Raw genomic sequence first — 16,550 nt, 5'->3', positions numbered from 1 at the left:
ATGGTGGATTTTCCAGGCCTAAAGCCACACTGATAAGGTCCAATCAGCTCGTTGACGGTGGGCTTCAGTCTTTCGCACAATACGCTCGATAAGACCTTGTAACCTATGCTTAGAAGGCTAATTCCGCGGTAGTTGGCGCGTATGGCGGGGTCGCCTTTCTTGTGGATTGGGCAGAGCACACTTAAATTCCAGTCGTCGGGCATGCGTTCATCTGACCATATTCTGCATACGAGCTGATGCATGCACCTCATCAGCTCCTCGCCGCCGTACTTGAATAGCTCGGCTGGCAGGCCGTCAGCTCCAGCAGCTTTGTTGTATTCGTACCTCGTCATAGTCAGGCGGTGGGACAGCTACTCCATCATCATCGACTGGGGACTCGGGTTCGTCTTCCTCACTACTTACTACTTACTTACATAAACTAGTGGAGAAAAACTTTCTTACATGAAATTATTAAAATAAATATCTACGTATATCTTACATCACAATTAACTGAAGATTGTGGAGACAAACGATTAACAAATTCGAGGAATCTGTTTTCGTATAATAATCTTATGCGCTGCTCTTAAATGATTTGACAATGTTATTGTACTGTCATTAAAATACATTTATATATCACACTTATCACATTTCACTTAAGTTTTATTGGCGTTTTTTTTTTAAATACGACCAAATAGCACTCTGCGCCCTTGTAAGAAGATAAGTTTTAATTGAAGAGACGCCACTGCAAATAAATTAAAAAAAGTCGAGAGGCGAAACTGAAAAGTTGACTTCAAACGACTTCCACAAGCTGAAAGTCGATCACTAAAACTCGACTTTGAAGAGTAAAAATTCGATTTTGGTCGAAAGTCGAAATCGACTCGGAATTGTTCATCCGAATAATTTATTAATATATCGTATTATTTATTGTTAAAATGAAAGGAGGGTCATTTTCTATATATAACATATATAATTTTTTCAATAAAAATTAAAATTCTGTCCACGTTACACTTATTTAAGAGCTCAGTTAGTCTAGGATCTAGACTTAACTTACCTTTAAAAAATTGTCATTGATTACTCAACACGACAACTTGAGCCAGACGCGGGAATGTTTTGACAGTTCGTCGACCATAATACACATCAAAAACATGCATACGAAAAAAAAATTTTGCATATATTTATTTTTGAGAACTACAAAAACGAAAATCTGGCAAGCCCTCGCTCTAAATTTATGTACGTTTCTTACGGTAAATTATGATTTCACTGACCACTAACAAAGCTTTACGTATAAGAGTTTCGCCAAAATATATTAGGTTAATTTAAGTCATGGTAAGTTAAGTATAGGAAATCTAGACTAACTGAGCTTTAAGTACCCGAAAAAAAACTTGTTAAGCTTTTCACTGGCGACTTTTCACCTAACAATTGCGGTGCATTTCATTACGACTGAAGTAAGGCCCTACCCAATTTTTTGGCTAACCTGGAACGTATCCTGTAAAAAACCCAGACCTGCCCTGGATTCTTCCTCAAAAACTAATCACAAATTAGGCAGGCATTCAATCCCGTCATCCCGAGATTTTTACTGTTTTATTTATAACCTGAAAGTGATGTTGAAAACGAAAAAAATTAATTCACTTGCATTTGGCATGAAAAACGAGAAATGCAAAAAACACCAGAATTTGGATTCAAAGTGAACTTGAGTAATTGCATTCGGAAGGAAATTTCAGACCTGCCTGAATAACTGTACTTGTTCACACACTTTGTGCAAGAACTGTGAAAAAAAAAAAACAAAAAATTTGGTAGCGATTGAAAACACCAGAAGCTCTTACATTGTGGCAGAGTTGTTTTTCATTTTACTTTGTTGGCGTTTTGTGGAAAATGAATTTCTGCAAATATAAGTGCTTTTTTTAATTAATATAAATATTTAAGAATACTATAAAAATATCTTAACTTTATACCACGGAATCTTTTACTAAGAAGACCAAATGTGTTGGCAATGAGTCTGCGCCGTATTGTGTTTGCTGCGGCAGTGCCTGCCAATATTAGCAGTAACAGCTGATTTTAAAAAACTGTCACTGCCACTGCGCTATTGTATTTTGTGCTTTACGTTCGAGATTGAAAATTGACATAAGTTATTTGATTTTCATGTTTCCATTTTATTAGACTAAGCCACAGCAAGGCGTGACCGGGTAACTCTAGTCTCCAATATGCACAAAAAGAATGGGACTGGTTTAGTTTTCGGAAAAATTGACCATATGCACATGGCTGGATCCTAAACTAAACAAAGATTAATTTCCTTCCAGGTTTTTGAATATAATTACTATTCATACATATCTGTATATGTACATATGTATATATACATATATATGTATTTACATAAAAAGCATAGCTTGTTAAGAACAGCAAAATATGTATCACTAAACTCTACTTAAAGATGGAAGAAGCAACAAATAGAATAGAAATGCAGTTGAAGCAGCGGAACCTACATATTTACATCCATAATTAGGGGAATCATAAGTCATCTTAAACGTCGTAATGTCTTAAAGTCGTAAACTTTTTCTACGTAAAATAACGGCTAAAATAGTTTAGGTTAAAAACGTCTTAAAATATTTTAATCGTTACTTTACGTTCCAAAATTTTACGACTAATAAGCATTACGACGCTTCAGACGACTTGCGAATCACCTAAATACGTATGTATGTATTTATATGTAGTCAAATATAAAGCACAGCTCTCAAGCCAATGCACTCCAAGAGGCACAAGCGCTTGGCTTACCTGTTTTGGGGGCTGGTGCTGGTGTATTATTCGTGTTCACTGGTAAAAGAACGATTTTCTTGCGGAGCTCTTTGGTTTCATTTTGACATATAAAAAAACAAAATAAATATGCATGCACACCGAGATACAGACGTACATAGAGTAACCATTTAGATACGCACATACATACATATATGTAAGCATTGTTAAAAAATTATAAAAATAACAAAAGAACTAAAGAAATTTATATTTAAATATTGTAGTGTGTGAGTGTATTAATTGCGGAGTGTCTAATCCAAAGACGATATTTCCTTATAAACACTTCCAAAACACATTAAGGGTACTCATTTAAACGCGCAAAACTCTCGCAAACTGGGTAAACTGTGCAATTTAAAACCCTCGGAAATGAAATGTCAAAATTTGTATGAAAAGCTATTTGCACAAAAAGGGCAAGTTTGTGCGGAAATTTTGTCGCGCAAATTTGCGCAGGGTGATGTGCAACCCTCAACCAACTATTTTGTTTACTTTCATTTTGAATTGTGCTCAACGCTTTTTCGTAAGACTTAAATATTTTCTTAAATTCGAGTTTCAATTGTTCAACTTTTTAAATTAAGCATTGTCAAACAATTAAATGTCTGAAATTGCACAGAATATAAAATTGTCCAAATATGAAACTTGCGAGAATCGATGAGTACCCTTATTAGATATATTTTGAGATTGTGCATTTTAATTTGTTATCTGTATCGTGGAAATATTAATTTTGGTTAGGCACCCCTCATTTGTAAATGCCTAGCTTCTACCCAAATTATTTTGTTAGATTCCTATATAAAACAATATATAAATAAAATATATTGAAATATTGTGGGCCGAATAATTAACGCAAACCGAGTCTGCCATAGCCAAATGAGTTCAGATCGCGTTTCGTCAAACGGAGGTATTCCAAAACCAAAGTGATCTAATGAAAGCCATGTGTCTTTCAGAGGATGAAAGTCAAGGCCCATCCCAATCAAATTCGAGTTTTTACTTGTTTGACCTTTCTTGGATTTTTGAGAAGCCTTTGGGGACATTTATAAAACAAGAAAAGAACGATTTCAAATCAAGGGCAGGAGGCCAGTACTACAATTCTTCGGAAACATTTTTTTAATAAAAAAAAGTACATTTGTATAAAGTTTTTGGCCATATAAAAGTTAACAAAGCCCGAAGGGAGACAAAAGAAAGTGTCAAAACAGTGAATTTTATTAGTATTTAACTTTTCGATAGGAAACGTGGTTTAATTGTGTTAAATTGCAAAAATATACATATGTTTTATAAAAAGAATTAATAAAGAAAAAGTTAAAAAACGGCGTTCTTGTGCAAGAATAAGTGAATTTCAGTGCATTTAAGGCCGTTACTCGATTGCCTGCTAATAATTGACAGCCGGTATGCTTTATCGACTTGAATTGTTTTATCCTGTCTCAGAAATCAGAAATTTCAGAATTCCCATGAAACGAAGGGCAATCAAACAAATCACTCGGCTATGACAGCATTTTGTTTTGTTCCGTTACAAGAAATGTTTCCTCTATATTCGAAAAAAGTGTGTTTGCAAACCGTTTTCCTACTATATATGTATGTATATCGTCGCTACCATGTCAAATTATCGAATGTGAAAATCGGTACTTTTCAGGAGAGCAAAGAAACCGTTGTAAAAAATGTGGCTGTCATTAGGAAAAAGTGTGGGATTCGACACTTTGTTAAATCCAGTATCTTCTGCTTCTAAGGGCCGTTTGCACCATGTCTGGTTAATTCTAATCTCCAGTTATCGACACCCAGCCTATAACATGTGATCGATAAAGCAGCATTTTAAGGACATGCGCAAGGTTTCGTAAATGAAAAAGCATTTTTGCGCATTCGATAGTTTGGCATGGTAGCGACGATATCGTTGGTGCCTTTGCAAAACCTATCTCACGGCACACAAATTTTACAGGTTAGTGAAAAAAACTGTTTTTCTTTGAAAGCATTGACTTGATAGGTGGTATTTTATCTAGCTATTATTTTACAAAATTATTTTTTTTATTAACGATTTTACAATTTTTATGCATAAATCTCGATACCTGAAGTTCAGGGTTACAAAATCCCATTTTTGCGACAATAGCGATTCAGGCGGTTTTGCAAATGGCCGATGGGCAGTTTGCGAAGGCATCGACAATATATTGTAGGAAGATATTTTTTATGTTACGATATTATTTTGCTAAGAATTCTTTACGGTTTCTTTATCTTAAGTTTTCTATACCTTCTTCCAATTCATCGTCGGGGCCAGACACTAACTCGTCATCCGAACAGATGTTAAGAATATTCACCAGCATCTCCGTCACCTGTTAAAATATTTCTTTTGTGTAATAAAATTTCAGAATTTTTATTCATTATAGTGTATGTACATATCATATGTATGTAAGTATGTTCACGTGCTCCTACTTAAGCCCATACTATGTACGAGTATGCGCGCTCATAATTGTGATTTTATGCACTAAATTACCTTCTCACCCACAAATGGCAATGACCATGTGAACACATCCATGAAATTTGGCAACCAGTATGGATGCGGCGAACAATTAAATTGGCGGATATTCATAACGTTATTTTCATATTTGAGTACAGCTGCCTTTTATCAAGTGACATTTACGTTAGACGTCGCGTTGCACCAGCGGCAAAATAAAAACAAATTATTAGAATTATTAAATGCAATATTTGCCAAGAAGATCAAAGAGGGGAGCACTGTAAAGTACGTGTAGAAACATATACTTGGCACCCACAAGGAAAATGTAAATAAGTATGCTAAAAGAATGATATGTGCATAATTTGAGCAAGTACCTTGTTGTTATAAACGTCCAAATAATTGGGCGCCGAGAAAATGGTGATTAGCGAGGGAAATCCGGTGACTTGATTTTTGCGATACATTCTATATCTAATATTTAAAGTGAAAAATAGGCAAAAATATAGAGGATATACATGTATGTAAAGTTATCAGTTACCCTGCATCTTGAGCTTCATGAGCACGGACTATTGATAGCAAATTGTTCTTTTGTAGGAACTCACAACAGGCCCCATAGCTGCAAAGAAAGTGCAAGTGCATAATGAAAGCATCTAGTATATAAGTGCAATTGATTTTTACATACATATGTATGTATATTTCTGTTTATGTGAATCAATGAACAACATAATTTTAGGTGGCCCCTCACTACATTGAACTCCAAATCAACTGGGACCAAGCTTTTTATAAGATTTTAAAATCATAAGTCACGGACTCACCTGAAAAAGTAGGAGCATCCGCGCACTGAATTATGCGAAAAGAAGTCACTGTTTTTTTCATTTCCAAAGTCTTCCAATGGATCAGACCAAAGCAGATCACACATAGGTCCAAAAGCTGGTGGTTCTCTAAATCTGTTCAACTGGAGAAGGTTAATATATTTACATTGGTTAGCCATTTAGAGAGTCAATAAATATATGTGTGCAGATACATTCAGATTTTGTTTACTTAAAAAAAAAGTATAGTTATATGGTAAGCTTGTTTTTACACATATTGAAATTCCCTGTATTTTCACATTTTCACCTTCGATGTAAGAGTTCATCAACGTGGCACAATGCACTTTTTTGGGTCTCTGGGTGCTCGAACGTATGTGACTTTTGAACGGTTGCAATTTGTTTCAAATAGCGAACATGTAACAAAATAATTTTTTGAATCATTTTTTTTTACAGGATCAATGTAAGATAACGCCGTTTTAGCTGAGGGGTTAGAGGTGCCTAATGGTAGTCCGTAGGACCTAGGAGCGATCCCTGCTCCGAGCAACTTCTTAGTTAGTAAAAGCCAACGGCGAATCTCTCAGTGTATTTCTGCCATGAAAAAGATTCTCATAAAATCCATTTGCTGTTGGGGCGGCGCACTGTGGTCTGAGAGTGGCAGAAAGTCCTAATATCGAAATGCCCGGAAATATCCAGCTAAGTGGTTGACTCGATTCTAAACATGTCTACTAACAGGTTTTAAGAATTTTTTCCTACTACTACTACTAACTACTCTAGCAATTATTAAAGGATATGTATGGATAGAACTTTTACGTAAGAATTCGAATACGCATTTTACCGGCTCAGAAATGGTAGTTGAATGATGGATTGAAACTGGATTTGTCTTCATCATCAATATCAATAGCACGCAAGGGTGGCTCCAATTCAGGTTCACATAATAGTTGCGTTCCCTAACGCGCAATAAGTTGCCAGAATTTACATGAATTTACCAGAAAGCGTTCCCGTACTCGGTTCTCTGGCAAGGCAAAGTAGAAGGAAAATGGGAAAGTTAAATCGGTCCTCCCTTTGTCAGAAGTTGCAAGCATGGTTGCCACTCGCCAACATTTTTTTCTACCAAAATCTATTAAAAAAAGTTACCAAAAGTTACCAAATCTTCAATACCAAAATCTTCACTTCTTCACTGAGAAAAAAATATACTGAATAAAACTGCTATATTTCATAACAAATGTGCATATACTTACAGCCCGATTCTGTGCACTTAATAAATTCAATATTTTTATAAATTGTCAATTTTCGATTATTTATCAAAAAACAAAACACAGCAAAGAAGTTTAAATCTATTTTCTTGATAAATTATCAAGATTGAAAATGCTATCGACAATTATAATAATTTTTTTTATTAGAAGATATTTTTCTATCAATTAATTACTGCATGTGCCGGTATTCTCGTTTTCGTTGTTGGTTTTTCCGACACGGTAGAAGTTAGGGTTAGTTCGAATTATAATCGAATTTTAGCTCCAAAATGGCGAATTTTTGAAATCGAACTTTGTGTTGCTGAAATTCGGATAAAATCGAATTTTTCTAGAAAAAATCGAATTTCATATTTATTTCCAAAAAAATCAACTCTTCAACTTTCTTGTTTCTGACTAAATTTGCCATCACTGTGTGTGGCACTCCATTTGTCTTAGGGATGCAAGTAAAAAATACATGTTTTTCGATCTGATGCATCGAGGCAAAAAATCTGTGCCAAGAAGGAACTGTTATTCTTAAATTAAAAAAAGATGTAAAAAGTACTTTTTTGTTGATTTTTTATGTAGATGCTTTTACGTTCGTAGCACGAAGCTTTTTCCTGAGAAGACCCCTAGTAAAATTTTCCGGAGACTAATTTTCTAGAGTACACCAGTCCTCTAACGACCTTCCAAATTTGCTTTTTGCGGGATTTATTGAAGTAAGGATGAAAATTACCCTTTTAGGTGGGAGCTAATAGGTTAAAATGTTCTACGAAAATATTTCCCATGAAATTTTATTATAAATGTCTTAACCTTTAATTTCGCTCAGACATTTATTTTAAGTATTTTTTTGAAAACTACTTAGTCCGAGACATGAAAACTTTAGTAGGCCATGAAATAAAAATACGAGCTAACTTTCGCAAATCCACCGAGTGTTTTACTACTGGATGGGTATACTTTCAGAATATGTTAACAAAGTCCGGGCGGGTTTGGGCTGTCCTACAGTGTAATTTGAGTTTAACTTTTTAAACAGGTGGTCACTCTCTTCAAGCTCCTCAAAAATATTGTAGTTGTTGCATAGTATTTTAAGCAAAACAATTCTTTAACTAAATTCGACTTTTTAAATAGGTGGCACCTCTCTTAAATGTACTTAAAAAATAAAGTTTATTCAAAATCATTTCGATTGGTACCCATATTGGAGTAATTTACTTAACTTATTAAATAATTTGATTTTGATTTTCTTACATAAATTCATATGGCACAAAGCTAAAACCATATTACACATCTACAGGGCAAGCCCTTTCATTTGACACCTTCCTCCTTTTTGAAAATCGAACGAACGATACAGATTTTATGACATGGTGTTAAATATTTAACGCAAACATATCCAAACTCGATTAAGAAGTTTCACTTAAAAAAATTTTAGAAAAATTCGAAAAAATTCGAATTAAATCGAATTTGCACAGCCAAATTTCGAATCGAATAATCGAATGGTTGGGCAATGTTCGAAATTCGAAAAAAATCTAATTTCAGCCCCCCACTTCCCCTCCCTAGCAGGAGTATGATGTAATGTGGAACGATTTTTCTTCATCTTTTGGCAAATTTGGTTTGGAGACAAACCGGTTTCGGCGTTGTGCCATCTTCAGTGTCATTTTTCTTTCGGAATGTGCCGATATTTGAACCTGCGACTCACAGAATAATAGCATAATAGCGGCGGGTGCTTTTAACCGAAATTTCGAGCTATTTTTTCGGTTTTTTCATAATTTACTGTACATAATTTGTAGAAGTGTCAGTAGTGCTGCCACTGAAACTCGAAGGGTTTTTATAATTACGCACAGGCAAAACATAATTCATTTCTCTATAGTAATGCAAATAGATGTTTGGTTGCAAAAGTTACCAAAATAAAATAAAAGTTGCCAAGTTACCAAATCGTTTAAAAGGTACCAATTTTGGTAGAAAGTTACCAATTGTGGCAACCATGGTTGCAAGATTTCACCCGAATGTCCCCCATCAGCTGTTTAAACGATTTGAAAGTTGAATAAGCAAAAACAAAAGTACATCTGCATTTTCACCTTATTAATTATATCGTAGCGAGGAAATATCACGTTTCGTAAGTATTTTTGTTTATTTGCTTGTATATTAGCGTATAATTTATCAGATCGCCAAATAATAAAAAACTGCCATGTAAACAAAAAATTGCGTCCACGGTGTATTTGACAGTTTTTACCCGAAAAGCCTTCCCGTACTTTGTGGTTTTTACCCAGAAAAGTTGAGGAACGAAACTAATTTTTCCTAGTCCTTACAGATTTAAGTACATTCCTGTGATAACTATTATGCATTTTTGATGTTTTTCTGGAAAGTATAAGTAGTTTGTGGCGCTGTGTGGTGGAGGGTGTTTGGTACAGAAATACCTTGTACACTTTAAGCTAATAGCATGACCAATTTCAGCTGCGTCTGCCTACGTCCACGTCGTCAATATTCCATAGACTGAAGGAAAGAAAAGTATGTATGCTGAGAATTGGCGAACTATCACGCCCACTACGATAGGGGGCGGATATAGTAAATGTTATCCGATTCCAAAAATTGTGGAATAACGACCAGCCACGCCCACCCTCCCCCACGATAGTGGGAGGGAATGGGAAATACTATCCGATTTTATTAAAAACGATTCGTAAATTTAAACCGAATTTCACTGAAATCGGATAACATTTCCCTTTCCCGCCCACTACACCTTTTTCAGTTTTAGTGCAGAAAGTTGCAATTCATACGACGTTTAACTGGTGATTAGTGGTAACCAGAGATGGTGAAAACGGCCCTCAGGCTGGTGCTCAAAGCCTGGTCGACACTAATCCACGGTTAACATCGATATCGACGTATTCGACTTCATGCATATAACACGGTGTAGATAACGATGTTTAACCAGAGATAAGTGTCAACCAGGCTTTAAGCAACCTGCCCTTAGGGCCGGTTGTTCAATGGAGGGACTTTTTCATTGTGCAAGTTGTACACGGCAGAGCTAAGTCGGAAGAAAGTTTGCTGTCAAAATCAAAACACACTGCAGTATATGAGATTGCACACAACAAATGCGCCGACGAAGTTCGTCTGACTAAATTCGGTAAGAATAATTTATTTTTTTCCACTGCCGCTGGTCACAAAATCAGCTATCAGTGAAAAAATACCTTTGCTTCTTCAGTTTTCTAGCAGATAGTTATCAGGAAGAAGAAGAATGGGAAATTTGGAGGTTCATGTTTTCAGTTTTCAGTTTTGTTCTTTTATATTTTTTATTTGTCATTCAGCTAATGCGAATTTAGTTTTTGCTTTTACTGATTTGGCAGCACACCCATCAAACTATCATGTAAACTATAGGGCGAATTGAGATTTGACTTAACACCCATAATATTGTTTTTGTATCCTTGCTCCCAGTTCGAATAAATTCGGCTTTTTTATACTTTAATACCACATTTAATGAATTCGCCTTGTATGCATGTATACTGGAGTTGAAATTTGGGGAGCCCTTAATGGGACTGATTTGTGTGTCTACATTTTTACCCGTTTCACTGTCAGGATATGTCTGTACGTTTTATTTCAAAGAGAGATACTTGAAATTTCTGCGCGAACAAAAAATCTGCAGAAACTTTCCAAGTTTCAGTGACAGTGGATTAACACGGTTGCATGTCAAACATAATACATTTTTATACAACCTTAAAAAATTGTTCAGGTAGACAAAAAACTGGATCTACATTAGGGCAGATTACGGAACGATTTTTTTTTTACGTCGTTCCTAGCAGATTCGGATTCTTTATATAATTAAAAAAGAAATCCTATAGAGCCTGCGCAATTTTGAAAGATATCTTGATTTAATACTAATAGCGATTTCATTTCTAACAAAAAATGTCACCTTTTTATTGCCCCTTTTTTTCGTGTTCGATTCTAAATTAAAGGCAAAGGGAGAGAAAATTTTGTTTTGGTTTTTTAAAATATCACACTCTTGTCAGGGGAGATGGTTGCTCTGAAAATCATATGGTTGTTTAAAACGACAATATTATGAAATGCGTGAGCTAGACAAGGATAAGAGGCAAACATGGGCCCTCTACATCAAACACATTTTGCACCGGGAAGGGCAATATTTTTTGGAAGAAACGAAATCAACATTAGTTAATATGCAGATGATGGTTTTTTTGAAACGAAGAATAAATATTTTATGTCTACTTCTTATTTAAAGAACCGCAAGCTGGCGCAACAAATGAAATTACGTGTAATTTTTTCTGCATTCTGCGTATTTATTAAGTGCAAACAAGAGATAAAAATTATTGCGCGGTCGCTTTAGCCGAGTGGTTAGAGGTGCGTACTACCAAAAGTCTAGCTAATCATACAACAAACACTACACAAATTCACATTTCAAACTTTGCAAAAAAATCAAATGCCAACCTTTTTATTCAGCACTTTCAGAAAACATTTTGGTATGCAGTTAGTACAACAGAGTGCAGTTTTAGGTGGCAACAAAATGCCGTTGATTTTTAATTTTCAGCTATAACTTAAAGGAGTGACGCGCAAAGTATTCTTTCGTAGACATATATATGGGCCATTCTTACCGTTACATATTTTTCATTCACCAGCTTATTCCATACCGAAAATTTGTATTAAAAATTTTACAAGTTTGAACAGCTGATATAGGGTAGCAGTTTAATTTTTTTGGATGCCTGAACTGGGCCTGCCCGGCTAATACAAAACGGATAGCACGGTTAATCGTAAAACAAATTAAATTTGATGAATTTTTCCTCTTCCGGTTCGATGGTGAATTTGTATACATAGTTGGTGGCAAATGGGTAAGTATCGTTTCTCTACTGAAATCCAATTATGTAGGCTTATTTCAGACGAAATAGCTTTATTGTCTTATTAAGCAGCGCAATGGTTCTGGTGGTAAACTCAATCCTCTCGGAATAAAGTTTAAACGCATAGTTATATTGGCAAATCACATCCAGTGGGCCAATCGAAACACACGGGGGCTGTTTGAAATAGTATTGCCCTTACCGTTACCAATAAATATTTGGAATATAATCTAAATCGCATCAGAAATAAGATTTTTAGTAATAACTCGACTCAAACGACACCTGGCGGGTCAAATTGTCAACCAAAACTATCCAGGGGCCCACTCAAGCACGGCCAAGCCATTTAAGAGGGCTTCACTCACAAACACACATACAGAAGAATTATATATGGGACGTTCCATGCTATATCCAAAAATTGGCGCAATACAAAAAAAAAACGTTCTAGGGCTGAAAATTTTTGTTCACTCTTGCACTTTTAAAGGCAGTGTAGCGTTTATGGAAATTCAATGTTGGCGTCAGTAGAAGTGAAGCATTTAATCAAACTCACGAACCGACAAATAATATCATTGACAAAATTTACAACACCTAACAAATTAAATGAAGGAATACTTTTCAAGCATTTTTAGGGTTACTGAATACAAATCTGGTGTCGGATTTTAAATATTCAAAAGCGGATCCAATATGGAGGACGATTTGTTTTAGTTCAACATTTTTGCTCGACCCTTGATACCCCTGGTGTCTGGTGTCAAATTTTAAAATTTCAAAATGGCTGATCCAAGATGGAGAAAAATTTTTTAAAATTCAAATATTTTGCTCGAAACTTGAGATTCGCGGCTTTTCGGAGTTGCTAAACTCAAAATTTTTAATCGCACAGGTCCATATTGGATCTACTTACTCAGATGAGGTGAGAATGTTACTCATACGCCATGTACGTACGTTTGATTTTAACTATTGCGTTATAAATAAATCCAATATGGATCCGCGATTAAGAATTTTGAAAATGTGACATCAGGCTTGAGATCAGAAGTCCCGAATCTCAAGTTTCGCGCAGAAATGTTGAATTTAAAAAAAAATCGTCCTACATCTTGGATCCGCCATTTTTTGAATTTTATAAAATCCGACACCAGATTTATTAACCGACTTCCAAAAAAGGAGGAGGTTATCAGTTCGTCGTAATATTTTTTTTTTTTTTTTGTTTTTTTTTTTTTATGTATGTTACCGCATAACTTTGGACCGATTTCAACCGATTTCGATAATTCTTTTTTCATCGGAAAGGTAATGTCTCAGAGGTGGTCCCATACTAATCTGGTTGAGATCCGATCAGTGGATCATGAGATATATATATATATATATTTTTTTTGTGTGGGAGTTGAAGTCGGTTTTTTTTTTGCTAAAAATTACTTGTTTACAAACTCATATGGGAGGGTAATTTTCTTCAAAAATGACAAGACAGATTTTCGTTTTGCATTGTTTAAACGGCATTGTTTAAACGGTCAACGGAGAGAACAATTCGTCAGCATTGTTGAACAGTGTAAAAAAGCTGACGAAAGTAACGCTATGACACAGGCAAATATGTGCGAATTGCTTTTAAGTATTTATATGCTTTTAGAAAAAAATGCTTTTTAGAAAGTATGTATGTTAGTATGTTGCTCACGCCCGTCACAATTCAAAGTTTGACAAATTTTAATAAATTCGGCCAGTAACTACTACCCTTACTTATCTGCTAATATGAAATGTATCATATATCTGTTTGTGAATATTTTAATGTCCTGCCCATCACAAAATAGTTATTTTTTTAAGGAAAACATATCTTGAACAGTGTAAAAAAGCTGACGAAAGTAACGCTATGACACAGGCGAATATGTGCGAATTGCTTTTAAGTATTTATATGCTTTTAGAAAAAAATGCTTTTTAGAAAGTATGTATGTTAGTATGTTGGTCACGCCCGTCACAATTCAAAGTTTGACAAATTTTAATAAATTCGGCCAGTAACTGCTACCCTTACTTATCTGCTAATATGAAATGTATCATATATCTGTTTGTGATAACCGATGATAATGCTAATCATAAAGAAATGTTGCTCGAGCGATGGGAAAACTAAGCTATGCTGTCAGGGATGCAAAGAAATCATTACTTCAATTGTCAGTGTAAGAAACAGTATCTCATACGTTTTGACAGGTAACAGCCTCATGAAAAGTGTAGTACCTACTATTTAAAAATAACGTACTTTACAATGACTCAGCCAGACAGTGGAGATGAAGAGTGCGATCAAGGATTATCCCGTCTTTAGGTGGCAGAATATTTTATGTATTTGTAAAATCCGATTTTTTTAGAAATAAAGTTAGTTTAGTTGTCTATAATGTGTATTTGTGTATTCATGCTCAACTTGTCACAGGTCAAATTTGAATTTGAAATAAACAACGAACTATTTAAAACCATATGAAGAAGACATAATTAGCAGAAAAACTGTGATACAACTAAGTAGTACGTAATTCTTATTCTACTTCTACTTCTTCTCCTTTTTTGCCGCTGTAACCGCCTAAGCGATTTTGGCCGAGTTCAGCAAAGCACGCCAGTCGTTTCTCCTCTGTGCCAACAGACGCCAAGTGAAGCCAAGTCGTTCTCCACCTCATCTTTCCATTGCAGTGGGGGCCTCCCTCTTCCTCTGCTACCACCAGCGGGCTCCGAGTTGAATACTTTCAGAGCTGGAGCGTCGGTGTCCATTCAAACGACATGACCAAGCCAGCGGAGCCGCTGTATTTTAATTCGCTACACTATGTCCATATCGTTGTAAAGCTCATACAGCTCATCGTTCCATCGTCTGCGGTACTCGCCGTCGCCAACGCGTAAAGGCCCGTAAATCTTCCGCAAAATCTTTCTCTCAAACACTCCAAGAGCCGCCCCATCGGATGTTGTCATTGTCCATGCTTCTGCGCCATATACCAGCACAGGCATGATAAGTGACTTATAGAGCGTGGTTTTCGTACGTCGAGAGAGGACTTTACTCCTGAATTGCCAACCCAGTCCAAAGTAGCACTTGTTGGCAAGAGCGATTCTGCGTTGGATTTCAATGCTGACATTATTATCGGTGTTAATGCTGGTTCCCAAGTAAACGAACTTCTCTATTTTCTCGAAATTGTAACTGTCAACAGTGACGTGGGTGCCAAGACGCGAATGTGCTGACTGTTTGCTTGATGACAGGAGATACTTCGTCTTGTCCTCGTTTACCACCAGACCCATTCGCTTTGCTTCCCTATCCAACTTGGAAAAGGCAGAACAGACTTCGCGGTTTTTGTTACCGATGATGTCGATGTCATCGGCATACGCCAGCAATTGCACGCTCTTCTAGTAAATTGTTCCTGAGCGGTTCAGTTCTGCAGCTCTTATTATCTTCTCCAAAATCAGATTAAAGAAGTCGCATGAAAGGGAGTCGCCCTGTCTGAAACCCCGTTTTGTGGCGAACGGCTCGGGGAGGTCTTATGAGTTTTGAGGGGATGAAAAATTCAGACAGAGCGGTGTATAGGCAACTCCTTTTAGTGCTGTCAAAAGCGGCTTTAAAGTCGACAAATAGGTGGTGGTGTCGATCCTTTTCTCGCGGGTCTTTTCCAAGATTTGGCGTATTGTGAATACCTGGTCTATGGTGGATTTGCCAGGTCTAAAGCCACACTGATAAGGCCTAATCAGTTCACTGACATTGGGCTTCAATCTTTCACACAATACGCTCGATAAGACCTTGTAACCTATGCTTAGGAGGCTGATCCCGCGGTAGTTGGCGCGAATGGCGGGGTCACCTTTCTTGTGGATTGGGCAGAGCACACTTAAATTCCAGTCGTCAGGCATGCGTTCATCTGATCATATTCTGCACAAGAGTTGATGCATGCACCTTATCAACTCCTCGCCGCCGTACTCAGCTGGCAGGTTGTCAGCTCCAGCGGCTTTGTTGTTTATCAGCCGCGTTATTGCTTTACGTACCTCGTCATAGTCAGGCGGTGGAACGTCGACTCCGTCATCATGCTACCATTTAGTAGGACGGAAAAGTGTTCCCTCCATAATTTAAGTACGCTCTGGACATCAGTTACTAGGTCGCCATTGTTATTCTTACAAAAGTACGCCCCGGTCTTTAAACCTTCCGTAAGTCGCCTAACTCTCTGGTAAAATTTTCGGGCATTCTTCCTGTCTGCTAGCATTTCAAGTTCTTCTCACTCACCTATTTCGGCCTCTCTCTTCTTATTGCGGCAAATACGTCTCGCTTCCCACTTCAGATCCCTATAGCGGTCCCAAATAGCGCGCGTTGCGCCCGATCTCAGAGTGGCCCTGTAGGCGGCATATTTTTTCTCTGCAGCTTCCTGACACTCCTCATCGTACCAGTTGTTCTTTCGGGCTCGCTGAAATCCGACTACTTCTTCGGCGGCGGTACTCAATGAGCGGGAAATGTGGTTCCACTGCTGGCATATGTCGGTTTGTTGAAGAGTGCTCTCTGAGAGCAGGT

The 16,550-nt window shown here is 36.7% G+C and overlaps 1 protein-coding gene across 1 annotated transcript in view; it reads right to left on the bottom strand.

The window, feature by feature from the left end:
• Positions 1-16,550, bottom strand: part of CanA1 (Calcineurin A1) — an 80,871-nt gene that overhangs the window by 8,914 nt on the left and 55,407 nt on the right. The window contains exons 6-11 of the mRNA XM_017605801.1: positions 6,013-6,152; positions 5,736-5,813; positions 5,575-5,668; positions 5,240-5,365; positions 4,997-5,078; positions 2,749-2,817 (exon numbers count right to left, since the gene is read on the bottom strand). Of these exons, the coding sequence (XP_017461290.1) occupies positions 2,749-2,817; positions 4,997-5,078; positions 5,240-5,365; positions 5,575-5,668; positions 5,736-5,813; positions 6,013-6,152 (589 nt within the window). The remainder of the gene's footprint in view (positions 1-2,748; positions 2,818-4,996; positions 5,079-5,239; positions 5,366-5,574; positions 5,669-5,735; positions 5,814-6,012; positions 6,153-16,550) is intronic.

The sequence above is a fragment of the Rhagoletis zephyria genome, unplaced genomic scaffold, assembly GCF_001687245.7.
Source record: "Rhagoletis zephyria isolate East Lansing unplaced genomic scaffold, Rhagoletis_zephyria_1.1 Rzeph_scaffold_00156, whole genome shotgun sequence".
NCBI classification, from domain to species: domain Eukaryota; kingdom Metazoa; phylum Arthropoda; class Insecta; order Diptera; family Tephritidae; genus Rhagoletis; species Rhagoletis zephyria.
The sequence above is the reverse complement of the archived record's forward strand: the minus strand, read 5'-3'. Positions and strand labels throughout refer to the sequence as shown.